Genomic DNA, 20,715 nt, shown 5'->3' on the forward strand with positions numbered 1-20,715 from the left:
TCCATGATGGCCAGGCTCTGCTGGCTTTTCCTATCCTGTGAGACGTGAGCTGGAATCTCTTCCTACCCATCAGGTTCCACTAAGTACAACAATTAAGTTGTGAAATTTCTTGAACACTTTCAGATTTATTGAGAATGATCAAAAGTTTCAAACATGTGACTGAACATAACTGACAAGACAACTGGCGGAGGAGCATGGCCCTAAAAAAAAGAACATCCCATTCCGTCCCTAGACAAAAATGAAAGGAACACTTCGAACAGCCAGAAGTTGTAATTCCATTTTCAAAAACTAATGTAGACTCATAAATTGACAAATTAATAATGTATCAGTGTAAATTACATCACTGAAAAGCTTTTGCAACTGCCTGATTCAAACTGTTCTGAAATGGCATGGACTGCTTGCGCAGTTTTTCAGTGTGCAGTTCAATTCAGGCAGTACTGTCTCATTGTCACTATTAGGTATCTTAACAAGCTAATTTCGAATGTAAGTATTTCATAGTAGAACAGTAAAAAGTTTTTTTCATATGTTAAGTATTCCTAAAAGCTGATTGGTTCTGCTTTTGCTATAACTTAATATACTTTACAGTCTAGTGAATAGCAACAAGGCTTTGCTCTAGTTTGGAGACTATGACATGTCAGAACCTAAGAGGTTTTCGCCTCAAGTTCATTGGGGAACCACACAAACCCATCAATTACTCCATCCCCCATCATAATGAAGTGTCTATTCGCAGACACGGCCAACATTAGAATCACACTAGGATGACTTATGTATCTCGGTTCCCACTGAACAAAGGCAGAATGACTCAGAGACATTTATCAAGTTCTTCACTGGATTAGAAGTTATTCCATATGTACAGTCATATTAAATGACTGCACACATCCTGAAATTGTAGTCCCAGTACTGGAAACAGTAAATTATGTACAAGCATGAATTCTACACTCATTATACAGAGAATCTGAGTTGGTTGGAGTTTTGTGTTATTCAAATAGACAAAGACAGCAAAACCAAAGTCTTTTCAAATACAAAGGACAGACCTTTCAGGTTTGAGAATTCTAGAATAAGTCATAAATAAAACCAGGAATGATGACAGGGTAATGTTAGCCTTACCCTAACTTTGCAGTGTGACAGAAGACCCCACATTGGCTGGGCACAGGCTTCCAGCTCAGCAGCAAAGGCAGCATAGTATGTCTGCGATTCAAACTCCACATGCTCATTTAATTCTCGTTTATTTAAATTCATACCTTCAAAGATTTAAGCAGAGTTATACAACTGAAGATTTAACTAGGGCTAAATGGAATGCAGTATTTTTAGTATTATGCATTTAGACACCTCTAAAAACAACTCCACAAAGTGTAATACTCTATTTTATTTAGCAGCAGAGTGTTTGATAAAACACTGGAACAAGCAACAAAGTTTAAACAGAAATAAACCAGAAAAGATAAAAGACTGGCTAATAACTGCAGTCCTTGCTGTTCAGGGGACATTAACTTTTACTTTGAATGCCACTTAGTCAATCAGAACATCTGAATGCTGGTCCTCTTTCTAAGCAGAACATTAATCAGTATTGAGATGCTCACCATTCTAACATTTTTTAATATAATCAAAAAAATTTCTTCACAGCAACACTGAAGATCCAGAAAAATCTTAGAAAAAGATCCAGATTCATCAGATTAATTTCCCATATATTTAAATTTAGAACTTCACCACTAAAACAGTTTGTTTTACAGTTATGATCTCGTACAACCTCAGAATTCTTGCAGCATGGATCTCAGTCAACTAAGAGTGATGACTGCTCTTCAACTACTTCACACAAGAAAAAGATCCATTAGATAATTCTTGTAACCTGTTTTCTAGAATATACTGTTCTCTTCAAGAAATACAGTTTTAGGTGAATACTAATAAATTAAGTATTTACATACAGCATTGTAGGGATTTTGCTACTGTGAGCATTAACCATCTTAATGTCCTTGTATTAGTACTGATTATAAAAGTCACATACCTTGAAAAAATGATACAAAATTCATCCATGTTACCAAAAGACCATGATCTTCCAAAAATTTCTTTGCCACACTTTGGTGTGAAAGTATGTTTATAAAATCACTAACCAGGGGCCAGTAAGTATTATTCTTCAGTAGTGCTTCCCCGCAATTCACCACAACATGTAAACTATTCTCTTCATCTAGATTTAAAAAAGAAAAAAACAAAACTAAAGGAGAAGACAAAGTAATTTTTTTATTTATTAATAAAGTTACAAAGAATGTAAAAATAACAATTAGGATGTACTGTAATGCTGTGGTCAGACACACACAGAGAAAACTGCAGAAAAGAAAAATGGTTCTTTTGTGATACCTGAGGCTGTTTTTTCATCATAGACTGACCACCAGAGATCCCACTCAGTAGGAGTCACTTAAACTTTGAACAGTATCACAACCTTTGGAAAGCAGCACATTAGTAAAATGATCCCAACTATGGCTCTTCCAATATTTTTAAGAAGTTTAAAAAGACCAAACAATACAATCCCTCTTACAAACACCTGAATTCTACTTTGAATTTGACATACCCCAGTGAGCAAGGTACCTCACAGCATTCAAGAAGAAATCTGGTGATTGAAACCTACACTGGCATGTTGAGTCTGAGAAGAGCAGAGCAAAGCATTTCCACTCTGAATTTGGGACAGAGAGAGGGTTTATGCAGCCTGTCCAAGACTAGGGCAGGAGAAGGTTCCTAGAAGAGGAGGATAAGAAACTGGGGAAGGGGGGGTTCTTTCCCTCCCACCCCGAATCACAGAAGCTCATCCTCATAAATCTCTTCGTTTCCTTTTCATAAGAGGGACTCCTGGAAAGATCACAAGGGAAACAGAATTGGTTCTGGATTCACAATCCAAGCAAAACAACTTCCAGCACCCGTATGTCAGTTAATATTCTGTTTCAACAGAAAGAAGAACAGAGGAAAAAAATCTTACATCTGATGAGCAGCCTTGGGGATGGCTCTATTCCAGTTCAAATGCACTGAAGGACCCCTGTAATTACCCTTTACACAGTGAAGGAGTCATAAGCAGCACAGCACAGCTGCACTAAAAAGACACTTTGGAGACTCCAGTCTCTGGCTGATGAAAGTGTATGTAGAGTATATAGAGTGGTTCTCTTTGGCCTCTCCAAGAACAGGGTAACATCTCTGCCTGAATCTGCTGAAGGATTTTGCAAAGAACCTACAGTTACATCTATCCCAGTAGAGATTAGACAAATCCAAAGTTACTTCAAATGGGCAGTGGCATTGCCTCAATGCAAAGTCATTTTAGACAGGTTGGTTTTTCAGAGGATAAACCATTACCAGAACTTTTTCCTTGGGGCTATAAAGAAAATTCTTCTCCCATATAAAGTTTATTAGGAGGAAAGCGCTGATAGAGAAGAAAAAATTCTCTAGGAATATATGGATGTAAATCTTCTTAGGAAGCCAATTTTATCATCTGCATCTCTATTTCTACCCCTCATCTTTTGCACGTGACAGAGGTAAGCTGAGTTAGTAACACTTACAAAGTTGGTATCAACACAGGCCAACTCTGTTTCATTAAAACAGTTTGTCCACAAATATCCTCAGTGAACTGCACATTTTAAACAGGTGTCAGCTGTTCAAAAGACAATTAGGATCTGTGAGCAATGCAAATTAAACATGTTGTAGCACACACAAGTACTGCTCCATGTTTTCCTTGCTCCTCTTAAACATGCTTTCTCCCCATATCCATTGGTTGGATTTGTAAATTCTGTCTCATTCAGCGTATTGTTTACAGTAGCTGCACAAACAGAATTCTTCTAAATTTATCTCACCAACACAGACTTCTCACAATTTCCAGCATTATAAGAGATAACTTGAACTAAACACAAGATACAAGCTCAAAGAACTGCAAAAGAAGGCCACTGAGAATATGAGAGGGCAAAACCCCAATAACATATTTTATGATTTCTTTTCTGCCCATTTACATTATGCCCAAACCCTCATATATAAAGCAGTGAGGGGAAAATGTTGTGAGACCACTGAAAAGTACCAGACATATCCCAGTGGTAGACTTGGCAGTACGAGATTTACTGTTGGACTCGATGACCAGCCTAAAAGATTCTATACTTCTATAACAGTATTTTAGCTAAGAGAAATGACTGGTGCTGGGAAAAGAGAAAAGGAAACAGTGGAATAGCTGCTCCAAAGGTACTTTTTTTTCTCACACATCTATCACAAATATATGCAACAAAACTTACCAGCTCCAGTTTACATCCATTAATTAACAGGAAGATTCTTCAGAAAATTACTAATCACAGTCAAAGCCTTTTTCTGCTTGACTGCAATTCTGACCCATTACAGAACCTTACCACCATGCTAGCAACATCCCATATTGACCAAAAAGTAACATTCAGAAGATGCTTAGAAGTAATTTTAAATTACATTCCACCAATATGGCATTGATTTAGCAAAAATCACTTGATATACAAACTGTTAAATATTCAGCATTTTCCTTTTAATACTGTAAAGCAATGTAGGACAACAGAAAAATACTTCATATTGTGCTGAATGAGGGCACTCTTGATAGCTTGATAGCTAGATAAGTGAGGATTTCCCATTTCTGCACAGTCGTTTTGGTTTAGGCTATACATAGAGTGGACTCTGACACAAAGGATACTTTGGGCAAAAAAAAATACAATTTCATGCAGAAGTTCATGATACTTGTTTAGCAGCAGCACCCAGCCTGTCTAGAGAGGACTTTCAGATTCAAACTAGGATAAAGAGGCCTGAGAGGTCTCCAGTCTGTTAGGCACATAAAAGAGTGAATGACAGAAGTCAGCAAGATTTAATTATGCCATTTTCACATAAGGACAGGTAAAACAAGGCAGATGAAAATAGGACAGCTGTTTTCACTAAAGAAGTTACACAGTCTACAATACCTCAAATTCAAACTGCTTCTCTGTCAAACAAAAGGTTGACCAAATTACTATATTTACAAAGTATTAAATTATTCTCCTCTAATGATATCAAATTTTATTAAGTCAATCACAGGTTTAAAAAATTAAAACAGTTTTAAATACTGCAAATAGCAGTAATCTTTGAAAATATTTTTTAAATTCATAAGGATCGCAATTGGCATATATAATTTTTTGTTCAAATAGTTGTTTAGGCACTTTAAACAACAAATTAAGTACTTGCAAAGTAATAATCTGCATTCTGAACTATATAACATTCCTACCAAAAAAAAACCCTACAAACCAAAGGATAAAATATTAGTATCACTCTTGATAACTACCTTTATATTTCCAGGGAATTTCGAGACTCAACCTCTATCATATATTGCTAGATCCTGTACATTTTATAAAGGCATCAGAGGGGTGGATTGACCACCAAAGAAAGATTAAATTTCCTCTATAATCAATTTATTATCAATGGAAAGAAACAACTGAACAACTCAACCTACCTTGCAATTCACTTTTAATAAGGCAACTTTCCATCATGTACAACAGAACAGTAACCATAATATCCAGCAGCTGGCATTCTTCTGTTACTTGGCGTGCTAATTCTTCATTGCTGAACAACTGAACACTGATATGCACAATTCTATTAGACATGGTGTCTGATTCATGGCTTTTCTTCAGTGTTTTCATAATAAAAGCATAATGCTGAACAAACGTTTTTGTAAAAGCAATCTGCAAATTATAAAGAAATATTGACGTTAATAGGCATCATACAAAAATTATAGCTTTCTTTCATTATAAAATATTCCTTTACAAATGTACAATCAACATACCCTGTGAAACATCAGTTGCTGTGACAAACCAAAACTGATGGCTGTTTTCTAGAAACAGACCAAATGAAAAGACCTATTTATAGGGAGGGGGATCTTAGGCTTCTAATTTTATTACCTTTTCCCAGAATCTAATCTTCTCATTCTATACTTTCCACACTAAAAAAAACAACCCAGAAATGTTCAAACAAGGAATATAAGGTCTCAGCATGCCTGTGAAAGTAGTTAAGTTCTAATAATTAATTTATCCTAAATGTGAACATCCTAGAACAGTATGTCCTAAAATGATACACTATGAACAATGAGCTTAGTAGTGCCTTAAAAAGCTGCCTTATCACTCGCAGCCATCTATCCATGAAGAAAGGTTTTCATTTCTTTTTCAAGCAAGACATTTCTACACTGATTTTCATTTCTACTATCATAGCATCCTATACCTTTTTAAATAAACCTTTAGTGCTTTTCCCTCAATAACTAAATTAATTATCCAGCTTTGTTATTATTAACTGAACTGTTTGTTTTTTTTAAACCAGATCAGTATTTAAATGTATTGTACATATATACATATATCTTAGTACAGTTCTGTGTTCCACTCCATTAGCCTCAAAATGCATTATAAATCAAACTTCTGCACTGCATTTACATGAACATATCTGCTAGCTTTGAAATCACTTCTTACTTAGTACTTTAGGCTCTGAATTAACACCATCTGGACTTGCTTGGCTTAGTAAGAAGACAAGCTGTGTAGTGATAAAAACCTAAAGTCGAAAAATCCCTTGCCTATTCCTTCTGGAAGTATTAACCTTTCATAAGCATAGAATTAGACATTTTAAAACCACCCCCAGGCAGCCGTGTTTTCACCAGGCCATACACAGATCACTACTTGATTTTACCTGCCTTAGATTCAGTGCGTCCCATTGATATGTGCGATGATAAATTGCCTACACTCCCACTCTCCCATAGTTTCATTATGGAACTACCATATCATTACCACTTAAAAAATACTTCTAAAAATATGACATAATTCTGCTGTTGAGCACAGAAACTGCTTCTCCCAGCAAATACCCCCAAAGGCAAAGTTGATAATGGAAAAAAAATGACCAGCACGAGAATGGAGATATCACTGCAGGAAACACTGCAAGAATACTTAACTTGCCCTTCTTTGCCTGGTCCACAGTGATGGAAACCTGTATAATAACTGAAAGTGTGTTCCACATACAGCACCCAGCACAATGGTAACTGTTTTCAGCTAAAGCCTTTTTGGCACAACGCATTCACAATAATTGAGCAAAGTTAATACGGTATCATTCTGGTATTACAAATATTCCCATCATATAAATTTGTTTAAGTTAAAAGCTTGAAACAATTTTTCATCACCAGCATTAGCACTTATCATCAAGACATTCACACAATTAATGTTAAGCCTAAGACAGAAATTATGTACCAGGTATTTTAAGAAGTTAGTATATTAATGCTCCTAGTAAAAAAGTATACTTTTATATATTACTTCTTCACACTGTATTATGTTTAAATAGGATTTTTGAGTTTTGTGATGTAGAAACCACGTTTTACTTGTTTTACACAGCACGCTCACTTCAAATTAACTGCAAAAACAAGGTCCTTCTCTAAGGACAAATTTTGGATTTTTTTTATATTGGCATGCATCAAAATTTTTTGTGCCTCACTCATTTACAATAATGAACTTCTGAAAATACTATAAATTTGGTCTCACTACAGTATAATGGCAGAGACTCTGTAAAACACTTAACTAAAGGAAAGACAGATGCTTTACTCCTACATTCACTTGCAAGTTAAACAAACAAATACAATCCTTTCCAATTTTGAGAGGAAGAAACTAAACTCATTCCAGAAGTTAAAAAGTTGAAATACTGTGGTAAACTGCAGTCAGTACATAAAACCAGCCACAGGAGGCCAAATCAGTCCATCCACATATCCTCTTTTTTGGTGGCCAAAGCTATATACACAACTAAGGAAAAATAGAGAATGGAGCAAGAACGCAATCTTTGTCATAACGGGTTTCCAAATACTCAGCTTCCAACCTTTTGCAAGAAATGGTTCCTAAGACAGACATGCTTTCTGTATATCTAATTATCTTCACTGACTTACTCTCTGTGATCTTGAGCAGCTTCTAAATTTCTACCTATGGAAAAACAAAGTTAGTTTTTTCAGCTAGCCTTTCCTCTTGGTGACCACTCAACTTCAATCCCAGAATTTTTTGGAGACTAACATCAACCCCATGCTTCAGTTAGAACTTACATCTCCCATGTTTATATTCTCGATGCTAAAATGGAAAGTATTTATGCCAGCTGAATGCTGCACTAAAATTAAGGTTCCAGTAGAAAAACTGTTCCACAAAATTTGTAGAACAACATATCCAGGGTTTAGTGAAGTCCTACTGCTGTAATAGCTGCCTCAAGGGTCACTATGGGAAGTGCATGACAAGGCACAGCATTTCTGGTAATGATGTTTGTTGATTCATTATGTCTACCAGATGCTTTTGCATTTTTGTATTTCCAGTATTCCAGATTTCAGCAAGGCTCTGCTCTTGGATGATTTACACTCTTCCACCATCTTCCTGTTTACTGCCAACACATTCTTTGCTTCTCCTTGGTTACATGAAGGTCTGTTTCTCTGGCCTTTTGCTTTTCCTCTTGTCCACACCGTAACACCTTCAATTTCTTGGAAGCTTCAATAAATTTCTCTTCTGCTTTCTTTTTCTTCATTTGTAAAGTCTTCCAAGCTTCAAGTGTCAGAGAGTGCTGGAAGGGATGCCTCAAGCACAAATCTGTAAGGCAAAGACCACACTTTTTGTTGTGCTATCTCTCTCATATGCCAAAGTGGGGAGAGAGAGAAGAGCTAGTTAACCCAGGGTTTTAGCCCACCCCTTTCAACGCCTCTTTTCAGTACTGGGAATCCTAAAAAGGAAGTTTGTTTTCCTATTTCAAAAAAAATCTGTGTAACTGAGATTGCTAGTGGCTCAGTGACTGCTACACAGGGCAGTGATGAATTCTAATATGTTTACGCTGGAGGTCCGAGATTTCAGCAATTTCAAAGCATACACTGATAGCCAGCTCTGTTCTGTGTCTGGCTAGCTCCCTCAGTTTATCAGAAATCCAACCTAGCAAAATTCTGCTGATTTAATGAGCTAAATCGCCTCACGAAGAATCAGATAAACTGCACAGCAGCAGATACAGAAAAAATTAGAACAGTACATGTGGTGCAGATGGGATGAGAGAAAGTAGCAGAAAGCTGAATGATCACTTGGAACAGTTTATATCCCTAGAGGTATTCCTGTTGTTTGAGAATGCAATACGATTAATCAGCAAACAAGCTTTTCTTTCAAAAAAGCTAAATGGAAGCATATACGATAAAACATTCTTCTAATTCATCCCAAAATGTTATGTTCTCTCTTTTACGCGTAAAAGGCAGAGCCACTCCTTGTAAATTAACCACAAGCCTCATAAACATGTTTAAAATTCATGCAGCACTCACAGTTTTGCAACAAAGCATAGGTATCTTGCAAAAAACATAGTCTACTGCCTCCCTAGTACTGCTGTGTGACACATTTCCTGCTCTGAGTTTCCTCACTACTTAAAAATGCCATTTAGACAATCACAGCAATTAAACAAGAGATTCTAAAAAAATTTCAAATACTTGGTATTTGTGCTTCTAATAAAGCTTTAACATAGGAATTAACTGTTTAATGAAAAACAATATGAAATTGGTAACAAAACCCCCAAACAAAGTTTATAAAAAACCTTTCGATCTGAGCATGTAGTATGGGTGGATAGAAAATGGACTATTTCCAGTTAAAGGTGGCAATCAGTAGAGAGACCAAATATTCCATGATCTCCATTCTGAGTGAAGAAAGACAATGAACAGAACAAAGAAAGTCACTGAAGACTGTGGCTCATTGTCAAAGGAAGAAAGATCCCACAATCATTAGAAGCTATTGTTATTACACGGTACAGTAAAAAGGGAAACACAGCAACACTTACCAGATTCTTCTGCATGCTGCTACCAGCTGGGTGTTTTTACAGGCAGGAATTTAGCTGGCAATGGATCAGGAGAACTGGATGTCCATGTGGGTGTCCAAATATCATGAAGAATTCAAGCTTCATAGCAATGGGTCATCAGTTAAGAAGTCCTAATGTCTCCTCATGTATTAGCTGAATCTAAGACCAAGACGAATCTATGCGGGCATCCCAAATCAAAAGGGTGTCTTGACATTGACACAGTGGTGCTGAAGGCCCATATCTTATCTTTTTCTTCCTTGCAAGTTATCTTCATGTCCTTTGTTTTGACACAGCAAGGTTTTAAGGGGGCACAAATACAGAGTCGTCCCATTATAAACAGACATTTTTGAAGAAATCTGCATGCCTGGACTTCAGAATTTCTTGATCTTTGCCTCCCAGCAGGGATTGAGAAGGTCCAAAATATTTGCATGGCTCAAGGGCATGACATGATCAGAGCAAAATGTTAAGCCTGATTGCTATGTACACTAGGTCTTGGGAACATGTGGAGCAAACAACCAAACCTGGCTGCACACCAAGATTTAAAACAGGAAGATGACATCCAGTCTCCACAACTCCAGGCCAGGAGATACTTGGTATGGACAACTGCAAAACTCTGTAAGGAAGCACCTGGAAGGCTGCCAAAATCACCTAGGGCATAGCTGCAGCAAGAACACTCACTGTAATGGCCTGTACGGAGAAACCACTGCCTACTACAATAATTGAAACAGGAGCGAAGTCACTGCAATTATACACTAGTCAAACCACGCTACAGAATCATACACTGCTGATCCACGTGTTTTAAGTGATAAAAAACAATTTACAAAGTAAAATAAAACAAAATCCAACACATGCAAATATGCACTAACAGACAAAAAGAAAAATAAACCATGGAATCAGAATTAATAGTGCTGCTCCAGATTTATCCATCTTGTTCTGTCCATATTGCTTTTCAAATACTAAACACTTTAGAACTTCTAACAAAACACTCAACACCAAGGTAAAAAAATCTTCATTCTTTTACTGCTTATTTCAAACATAAGCATACACGGTGTCATGCAAGGCATAATATACACTAAGTATGTGAATAAGAAAAGATACTTAGGTTTGAATGAAGTAAGGCCAAGTACCTTATAATCTTGATCTGGTAGCATGTTGAGTAAGAAAGTCACCATCTTCTGTGGAAACTCGTATTTTATTGTCCAAAATAATAATTCTTCTAGAAAACATTTATGCTTCAAAACATCCATGATAGACTGATCTGCATAAAAGGTTGAAGCAGGGCATGTGTAATGCAATACATATTAAAACTAAGAACACTGATAGTGCAGTTGCACTCATAAAAATTCAGGAACAAAAATTTAAGAACATCTTAGTGCATTCTGTAAATAATTTCTTTTTAAACACTGGGCAAATGAACATGACTAACACTGCACAGTGTCAGGGCCTATAACTATAAAAAGACCTCCCAGAGAAGCTAGTGAAAGTTTTCAGTACAATTCTACCAGAGTCCAATCTTCATTGATTGCATTGAATCATATCACCTCACTGTAATAGCTGCACTGATTATAATGCATCACAGCAAATTGCACAATATTTACACAACCATTTAACCAGGGGGAACAATGTAGAGCACTACTTAACTGAAGTTAAAATATCAAAACAACAAAATACAATTTATGATTAAGTGATGAATTCTATTATCTAAACAACACTTTACAAAGCTCTAAACAAAATAAATAGAAGTAATAGTGTATCCTTTATTCTTACTTTCAAAGCAATATATACACCGCTTGACCAACCACTAAGTTGTTTGTTGGGGTTTTTTCATATAAAAATTACCATAACCAGATAATCAGGAGGCACTTGCTCCTGATGGTAGCAGGAGAGACAGTCTCATCTTTCCCCTTTCAACTCCTGTCCATTCACTCTGCCCCTTTACTCATGCTGACAGTAGATCCCTGTGGGGGACCTACAGAGGATCTTTCCATTTTGTCAGCTGTGTTTTCAAGCAGATCAGTTTCCTGACTGCAAAGCTGCAAACTGACCTTTGCTAGAATAAGCTGTTCATGAAACTATCACTTGACAGAGCATAAATCATATTAACTCTGTTTTTAAAAATATTAAAATATAAAGTCATCATCATTTTTCAAGAGGTTATTTATGCTTTACAACTACAACATGTGGTGTTCACTCCAGTAACATATGAGGACTAAAGAAGAAAGTAGTAATACTACTACTTCTCTATACCTAGAAATCAACTACACCTGAGGATATGTAACTCCACACAAAATCACATATTCCAATACGAGTGTATGAAGTGCTCCCACCAGCACACATCCAAAAACATTTGCACTGAACATTGTCCGGCCTTGAGGACTCACATCTTCACTGAAGTGTGACATCTTTAGAGACTGCACTGGGTAGCTTTGTGTCTATTCTAAGCAAGATAGGCATTTGTGCTCTTCCTAAGCAGGAATTACATCCATTTTCCACCATTACCAAATGTCAGAGTTCCCCAGGCAAGTAACCAATTTGCCCAGACTTAAATTTTAGGATTCTCCTCAAGACTCTAGCAAGCCACAAAAAAAGCAAGAATATGTTTTATTCAATATATTCTACAAGCATTGATATAAAAACATTACCTTCACAGAATCATGAAAGATATTAAAATATTATAATATTTTGTAATATTAATTAATATTAAACTATTTTGTAAGGTATTACACATCACCTACTGCAACAAACATATGATGCTCATTTATGTTCTTTTCTTGTTATGAAATTGCACGTGTGATTTGACTGCCCATGAAAGCTTGGTAACCATGCAAGACTGAAGTCCTCTGTCCACAGAACAGAGAGCACAAGTTTCGGTACATGCCAAATGCTTCTCTGAGTGAGAACACCAGGCATGGAGACAAGTGACACAACACTGTATCTGTCACTGATGTGCAGCATTCTGACATATATCACAGCTGAACAGTGCATATCCAGTACTTTATGCAGCAGCTTCAGGCAGGGACAGAACAATACATATCCACTTACACCTGCTATATAATTTAAGTAGGCAGAGTGCTCTTACCAAACTTGGAAAATGTGTCAAGAACACCGGGACTAATGTTCCCACTCTTCTGAAAAGCATCGCTAGATTTTAAATTTCTTTAAAAAAAAAGTGCCTCTGGGTTTAAAATTGCCTTAAACATCTGGTATTTCAGATGGATGCAGGATGAGGTTTTAAAACAGAGTTAAAAAAAAAAAATTTCTCAGTACTCAGTCCCATACCTGTATGAGAGAACCTCAACATAAAAACTGTACTTTCTTTAAAAAAACATTTTATTCTTTCTTAGTGCCACAGAAGACCTCAGAGTGTTGTAAATATCTCTCTGGAATATGAGACTTAGCATTCCAAGATATCCCCAGTATATAAATAACCCTGGATGAAGACAGTGCCACCGAAGAGCTAGGATGGGAGTCTGCTTATACGGAAGAGGTAAATCTGTTTTTATTCAATACTCAGTTTTCCAAAATTTTCTTTTCATACTCTTATTTTATACCCTATTGGACATAAAATAGGAATACTGAAAACTTCAGAAAAGGATTCGATATTTAATAAAAACAGACACTTACCCCTCCCCCATTGGCAGACTCCCTCCTCTGGGGCAGATATTAGGAGCTAACATCATGACCACAGTCCATGTTGGGATGCCTCAGAGGGGGAAGACTACCCTGGGGGAAAATGAAATGTTGAATTCAAGTATCACTTTTCCTGAAATGCCACTGCTGATACTGGTGTTCTGATCAGGCAGCTTTCTAAATCTGGGCTTCCTCCACGTCTCGCTCCCTAATTATTTATTATGCATCAGAACAACAGCATTTTTTTCTTGTGTTACCTGACTAACTCATCTTTTAGACAAGCTAACAGCCTTCTATATCCAAGTAAGAGATCTTTCCTTGGATGTCTCTACATCTCCTGCATTTCTCCAAAACTACTGCCTCTTCCACATTATTATTTTTCACCACAATCTTTCTCATACCATTTTTAAGATCATCCCTAAACAATACTGTTGCCAAAACATTTAGTTCTCTGCTCTTTCAGCTTCCTCATCTCTTCTTCCTTCTGAAAACACTAGAAACAATCAATCTTACTTTCCCATACTCCTCACGACATCACACTATTTTGTTGATTCATGAACCTTTGCATTTAAAACTCAAGCTCCAAACCTTCACTCCAGAGACCTTCCAGAAATTTTATTTCAACTTTCACCACAATTTTTCTACCCAAACATTCTTTTCTCAAGGCCTGTAATTCTTTGTTTTTCCTATGTCAGTCTCCTTGTATTCATATTAAAAAACCCACAACCAAAAAGGTCTTCTTTATTTAACAATAGCATTTAAATATTATTAAACACTTTTTTAGCACAGAAACATGTTAAACACAAGATAGAACTACCTTGTCTCTAGCCTACGGTTATTCTTGAATGAAAACTTGCCCTGACCTCAATGTGAGTGCTGCTCATGTTGGACTAGAAACTGCACAAGGGACTAATTTCAAGCTAGGAAAATAGTGGAGTGGTTTCAAGGGAGACTTCATTCACATATTTTATCTTAAACATTACTCAAACAGTACAGAAAGACCAACCAGAACCAGAGAACCATTCTTGCCTGGTTGAAAACACAATCATACAGTGGCACAATCAAAAAAATTTGTTAAGAACAACTACATCAAACACTTGTTTCGTAAAGCAATATTTGCAGCCTTGATAGCCACACAGTGAAAACTGAATGAATTTTTGGAGGTCAGCTTACAACACAGAAGTGACAAAATGGTCAAACAGAGCCCCAGACAGTGGTACTCACTCAAGGGAAATCTAACTTGCCAATTACCACATTTTCACTTGCTATTCCTTTTTAGACTTTGCTATGTTTAATACCTGTCACATGCAGCACTACAGTGCTCGGGAAGTGAATTGAGTATCCCTGGATATTTTTAAGACAGACATAAAGCAAACATGATAACCTGAGATCAGTATTTTATAAATACCTTTGGTGGTGCTGCTTAGCTTCACCCTCTTGCGCTTTCCCACACCTTGGCTACCATCCTGGTCCTCCTGGGGTAGGGGAAGAGTTTTAATAATTGATTATCGTATACTTAGAATCTTATTGCCAAGAGATGGTATGCTCTAAAAATTCTGGTTTAACTACCAAACTAAATCAGAGAAGCCTTCAATATATTCTTACAAGAAAAATATTTTTACCGTTTACAGGAACCACGTACGGTGCGCAACTCTTTAGAGAAAAACATAATTTTTTTAATTGCCTTTTTTCCCTCTATAGGCAACACTATCATCCACATTTATTTCATTAATTTTGTAACTTTACTTGCTTTGTTTTCTAAAACTGATTGCTACAAAAGTTTAACACTACAAAATTTCTAACCTTTGCATGTCTAAGATTTTACCTTATCCACTTTGTAGAGTTTTGTTTCAGAGAAAAAAATATCAACCAACATATTGTATATCAAAGTTGGCAACACATACAATTAGCTAGATACCTTCTAATCAATATAAACTTTTGATGTAAGAACAAAGTATTTTTGACGCTTTCAAGAGGCCAATTCTAACTGCTTGTTCCCTACAGAATAATGGAAACATTTTACACAGGCACTTGTCATCTGAAGCCTTCAAGGCAATCCACAAACTAAACAGCAAAGGTTCCAAAATGAAATACAGGTTAAAAACATTTTCACCACCACTTCACAAAATCTAACACTGGATGTTAAAAAAAATGTGACATTACAGGAGTATATTAAATGTTGCGTGGATCTTTACCAACACGGGCAGTTCTAATGAAACTAGAAATAAAGATTCTTACTGGAACTAATCAAAAGAGATAAAATTAATGCAGATTAAAAAGAAGCAATCAGTATCCTTCTCCCCTAAGCAAAAGCCATGTTTTACTTCGAAACTTCTCTGGAATGATAAAGAACCTGAATCTCAAGAAATTACTATTCTGCCTTGAGGAAGAAGATTGTTCATACTTTAAATCTAAGGACTGACCACAAGAATGGTGTAAATGAAAGGTCTGATTTTTCCTATCCTTTCATTACCTCCATCTGAAAATTTGTTTTAAGACAGACACACATTTGAACACTTAGGCATCCTGTGGTCTTTGTGAACACAGAGTACTTTGGTACTTCAATCAGGAATGAGTCAGTAAGTTCTCAGGATGTTGCCACTGCCCAGTCCCCTATCAGAGGGGCCAAGTATTCTCAAGAAAAAAATCAGACTTCCTGAGATATTACTATGAACTGCAGGACCCTGCACTTTAAGTTTCCTTCTCTGAAAAATGCATCAGTGAAGAAAGTTAATTTTTTATTTTGTAATCTTTTTCTTAATCATGATCTGCTTGACAAACGCGAATTACTGAAAAGGAAGTCCACTCCTTTCACTCAAAAGTCAAAATAGACTGTGCAGGTGGATAGATGAAATGCTTATTAGAAAAATGTTCCTCTCCGCTGTACTCCCATGTGAGCTACAAAGGGCTTTTACAGGTTTTTTTTAATACCTTATTATATTCTCTTAGAGCAGAGTAATATTATGTTATAATTTAGAAATGTGGCAAAAGTACACTTTTAACTGGATTTTCTTCCTCCGGTATTTAAAATTAATCTAGAAAGGTTAAAAATGTTCTTTCTTACCAAGATCTAATTAGTAGCATTGTTTCACAGTTGGAACACTAGATTATTAAATTACAAAATTTTACAAATCAGAGCAGTGCTTCTGCAGGGAACTAAACACCTTGAAAAGTTTTGCAGAGTTCAGTATTTAGTTTTACTTCTACAGTAGTAGATGGTTCCAAGCAAAAAACTAATCTGAAGGATGGCTGTTATTTCTCATGTTTTCCTTTCTGCAAAAGGAGAAAAAAGGCCCGCTCTAAACCTGTCCAGCAATTTAAGAAGATTTTATGTTCCAAGGAATCAAATAAAACACAGTCCATGAACACTTTTGCCACACTGAGGAATAAAAGTTTTTATATTGGATAACTCTTTACATTATTTAAAGTTTGTTATGTTACCCTACCAGAGCTTCTGCTAAGGCTTACTGGTTGAAATTAGGTTTTAAAAAATTGAGAAAAAAAGATGAGAATAAATTGATAACGTTACTCTACCAGAATTTAACTTTCCTCATTAAATTCCACTTATTTATTAAAGCTCAACCTAAAATGAGATTCTCTCCTTTCTACTCCCACTCCATGTGTTTGGTAAGTAAGGTCAAGTCTACACATGGGAATTTATCTACAAAGAAATTCTCACTGCTGCTATCACCAGTTCAGCTGGATTCTCAAGTGCCAAAACCTGCTAACACCACTCACAGCATTACATGCTCTAAGTTTGTTTTAATCAAGTCCAATTTACTTGATAGTGACTTCTGGAATACCTACACAGGTTTCTTCTCCATTACATACATAAATTAAACTGGAACAGCATTAGCAAAGACCAAGAAGTTATTTCAAGAGGTCCCTACCAAATCAAAGGCATGAGATCTGTTCCTTTAAACCTCCATTATTCCTAATTACTAAAATGGGGATAACGTATGGCAGATAGAAGACTGAAGTTTTGTGGGATTTGGCTGCAAGCATTCTCTCCCTTTGATATTCTGTTGCAGTTCATTACAGTCTTTAAAAAGTCTCACCTCATCTGAAGAATCCCCTTGTCCCGATGTTGCCGTAGCACCTGTCAAACCTTTTGAAATAAAGAAGTTCAGAGATTCTTTTCATAAGTCTTATACTGAAAAGACTGTATTTTAAGATACTTAATGAGCCAGTATGAGATGGAACACTACATTAATTTACTTTAAAAGATACACAGCAGTTAACTGAGAAATTAAGAGTAAGATTTCTAAGCAATACAAAATCAGAGATTTGCAAGTACATTCCTTTGTAGAACTTCAATGCACTGCGTTAACAAAGGAGCGTTCTTTCAGAAATTGAAAAAAACCCTGATGGACTTCAGTGATCAAAAAAAAAAAAAAATCTACAGAACCTTTATAAGAAGAGGTGCTGAGGATTGATAATCACTTCATTGCAGTGGCAAAATTCCACTATGAGCAATTTCATCTTGCCTACTCAAATTCCACTAATATTATGACTGGAAAAATGGCGCTTAGCAGATCAGCAACAGAAAGTTAACATGTTTAGCTTTGCTGATAGAAGTAAGAGTCCTGCAGTATGGTAGTGCAATAAATTACAGGTAATTCCCTACGTTTCATTAAGATTAGCTTTTTTTTAAAAATAAACCTAAAGCAGGTCATATAAAACCCATCAGTAATCAAGTCTTCTCTTAAAATATTTTTCTGCACAAACCTTGAACAGATAATGTGCTAGTTCCAGCTCCTTGTTCCTGCATACCACACGCAATTTTATCCTCAGGAAATGCCAGTCCAGAGCCTTTCAAAGCAATGAGGTACTTCTCATGACTTTTCTTTGCACATGTATTCTCTCCAACACCTTGAATACATACACAAAACAGTATTAAACCACAAAAGCAGCTCCTTGGCTCGTATACTTCATACTCTATGCAAGCAATCTAAAAAATGGTCCACAATGTTTTAATTTAATAACACATATTCTCCATTCCAAGAGTGCAGATAAGCATGTCTTACTTTCAATTTCCTTTCCATATTTCTGTATCAGGAAATCCATCACATATAGGAAAGAGAAGTAATTACATTACTCCCATTCAAATATTATAACAGGAGAGAAAAAGGAAGGAAAGAATAAAGAGAACGGTACCTGAGGCAACTTTACTAAGTGTTTCTCCTTTCAAATAAAGATTTGGAGATTGCCTGTTCTTTAACTAGCTGCTGCCCAAGCCAGTTATGGCAACTTAAAACTACAGTAATTACTGTTTGCTCTATATCTATGCAAAGGACTCTTAATCACAAGAAAATAACATGGAGCTAATTTATGCTAGGGATTTGGGGTTAGTTGTGACTGGCCAACATTTTCAGATTCATTGTGATTTGGTACAAGATGGAATAAATAAAGAAGCAGGGGGTAATGTTTAAGAAAAAAAGATGAAAAAGGCTTTGCACAGAAATGCAGGACAGACAATGGCCTTTTGCCATTCAGGTCTCCTCCAGGAACCTCTGTGAGAGCAGATCCCAAAATAAGTTTGAATAACCTTGTTATGCCTAACTTGGAAGTACTTGTTTCACATCACCATGTTCATGTCACTTTGAAGAGAATGGGTTTCTTATAAAAGCTTTTCTGAAAGGATGTTCTTTATACATTTATTTGGGACACAGATCAGATGTTTGCTCTCACGGGTCTTAATAACAAATGTTTCTAGTCATTCCTGAAGCTCACCTTCCTATCAACATAATATCCTTAAAAATATGGATTTTTTCTGTGTTTTGAGATGCCAAATAAAAACATGAAGAAACTGAAGTTATAAACAAAACTTATGCCCTTAATTCTTCACAGTTTGAAAATTTAATTATTAGAAATAACACAAACATACCAGAGCTAAGATCTTTGTAGAACTGCTGGCTAGTTAAAACCTGGGTAAGAACTGATCTCATTGCACCTCCCATTTTGGTCAAGTCTTCTAGGAAGGAAACATGAGGCTCCAAAACCTGGAGGATTTTATGAAGGTCTTTCTCTGATGGCAGATCAAGAGCTGAAAACCACAATAAAACAACTTTTGGTGTAGATGTAATACAATTTACCCAAGACCATCACAAGCAGAACAGTTAAGACCACCACAAACGAAAATAATTTTTATATTCATAATGCTCTAAAGCTCACACATACAAATTTCAAACTATACCTGATTTCATTTTCTGGAGGAGTTCAGCACAATGCTAGGTAACCCTTAAAACATACTTAAGCATGCCGACACCTAGTCAGGCTGTAATTTTGTTAGGAAGAGAGGCACAAAACACAATGACATAAACTATGGATAGCATACATGTACTGTGTCTTCACAGACTGCAAAGCAAGAGATAACAGCATGGTAAGATATGCTAGGTACATGCAAATTCAAAACATACCAGGCTCATTATATCCCTCTCTTAAGTGCTGAATCAGACTAAAGATGAACTGTGGAAGAACTAATTCTGACATCATCAACAAGTCTTTCGGGACACATGGAACATTTGAATTTGATTTAATACGGTGTCTTTTACAAAACCTGTAACAGATGAGAAAAATGTTAGCCAAGCAGAGCTCAGCAGTGTCAACATATACTAAGAATACCATTACTTTTTCCATTTTTCAGAGAGTATATGCTTTTACATTAAAGGTGGTATAGAAATGGTATTCTGAAATTCCAGCTACTATATTCAAGCCCATTCTGATTCTGAGGCCAGAGAATTATAAAGGTGCCAATTTTTTTTCTGCTGCTCAAAGTTCACATATCTAACATCCCAGCTTCCCCATACATATCAGATGCATCTTCCATTGAACAATTAGAAGAACATTAACTTTCCTCTCCTTTCTGTGACATAATCAGAGGTTGGACTGATTTTTTCAAGTCCTCATTCAGACAACGACTTTTTAAAATGCCTTTTCACAATAAAAACAACCTAGAAAGGCACAAGACTTTGCAGGATCAGTGTGTATTTCAAATGTACAGCAACTAAGATTAACAAAATCCGTACAAAATAGTTTCATTTAAAAAGAAAAGAAAACATTTATTCTTTGGAAAATTCCTGCATGGTAGTAGCTGAGGCTTGGCTAACGCACAGTGATACGACGTTGAGCCAAACCCCATTAGAGCAGACAGAATGATTTCCCACTCACTTAACATGAGCCTGACTCAAGAGACACTGAATACTTTTCAGCTCCCAAGCTATTTTTAGAAAGGACATATACCAACATCAAAGAGTTATTTACCCACAT

General features: G+C 36.2%; 1 protein-coding gene across 6 annotated transcripts in view; it reads right to left on the minus strand.

The window, feature by feature from the left end:
* The window catches only part of UBR3 (ubiquitin protein ligase E3 component n-recognin 3 (putative)), a 95,776-nt gene extending 75,444 nt beyond the window's left edge, over window positions 1-20,332 (minus strand). For all 6 annotated transcript variants that reach the window (XR_001862386.1, XM_017735619.1, XM_008634774.2 and 3 more), the window contains exons 1-9: window positions 19,866-20,332; window positions 19,334-19,492; window positions 18,175-18,318; window positions 17,505-17,554; window positions 14,855-14,921; window positions 10,944-11,074; window positions 5,456-5,684; window positions 2,000-2,179; window positions 1,108-1,241 (exon numbers count right to left, since the gene is read on the minus strand). Coding sequence is in view for 5 of the 6 variants with exons in the window: in XM_017735619.1 (XP_017591108.1) it covers window positions 1,108-1,241; window positions 2,000-2,179; window positions 5,456-5,684; window positions 10,944-11,074; window positions 14,855-14,921; window positions 17,505-17,554; window positions 18,175-18,318; window positions 19,334-19,492; window positions 19,866-20,085 (1,314 nt within the window). In the remaining variant the exon portion in view is untranslated. The remainder of the gene's footprint in view (window positions 1-1,107; window positions 1,242-1,999; window positions 2,180-5,455; window positions 5,685-10,943; window positions 11,075-14,854; window positions 14,922-17,504; window positions 17,555-18,174; window positions 18,319-19,333; window positions 19,493-19,865) is intronic.
* Window positions 20,333-20,715: the final 383 nt, after the last annotated feature.

This window comes from Corvus brachyrhynchos, unplaced genomic scaffold, assembly GCF_000691975.1.
Source record: "Corvus brachyrhynchos isolate BGI_N302 unplaced genomic scaffold, ASM69197v1 scaffold255, whole genome shotgun sequence".
Lineage (NCBI taxonomy): Eukaryota > Metazoa > Chordata > Aves > Passeriformes > Corvidae > Corvus > Corvus brachyrhynchos.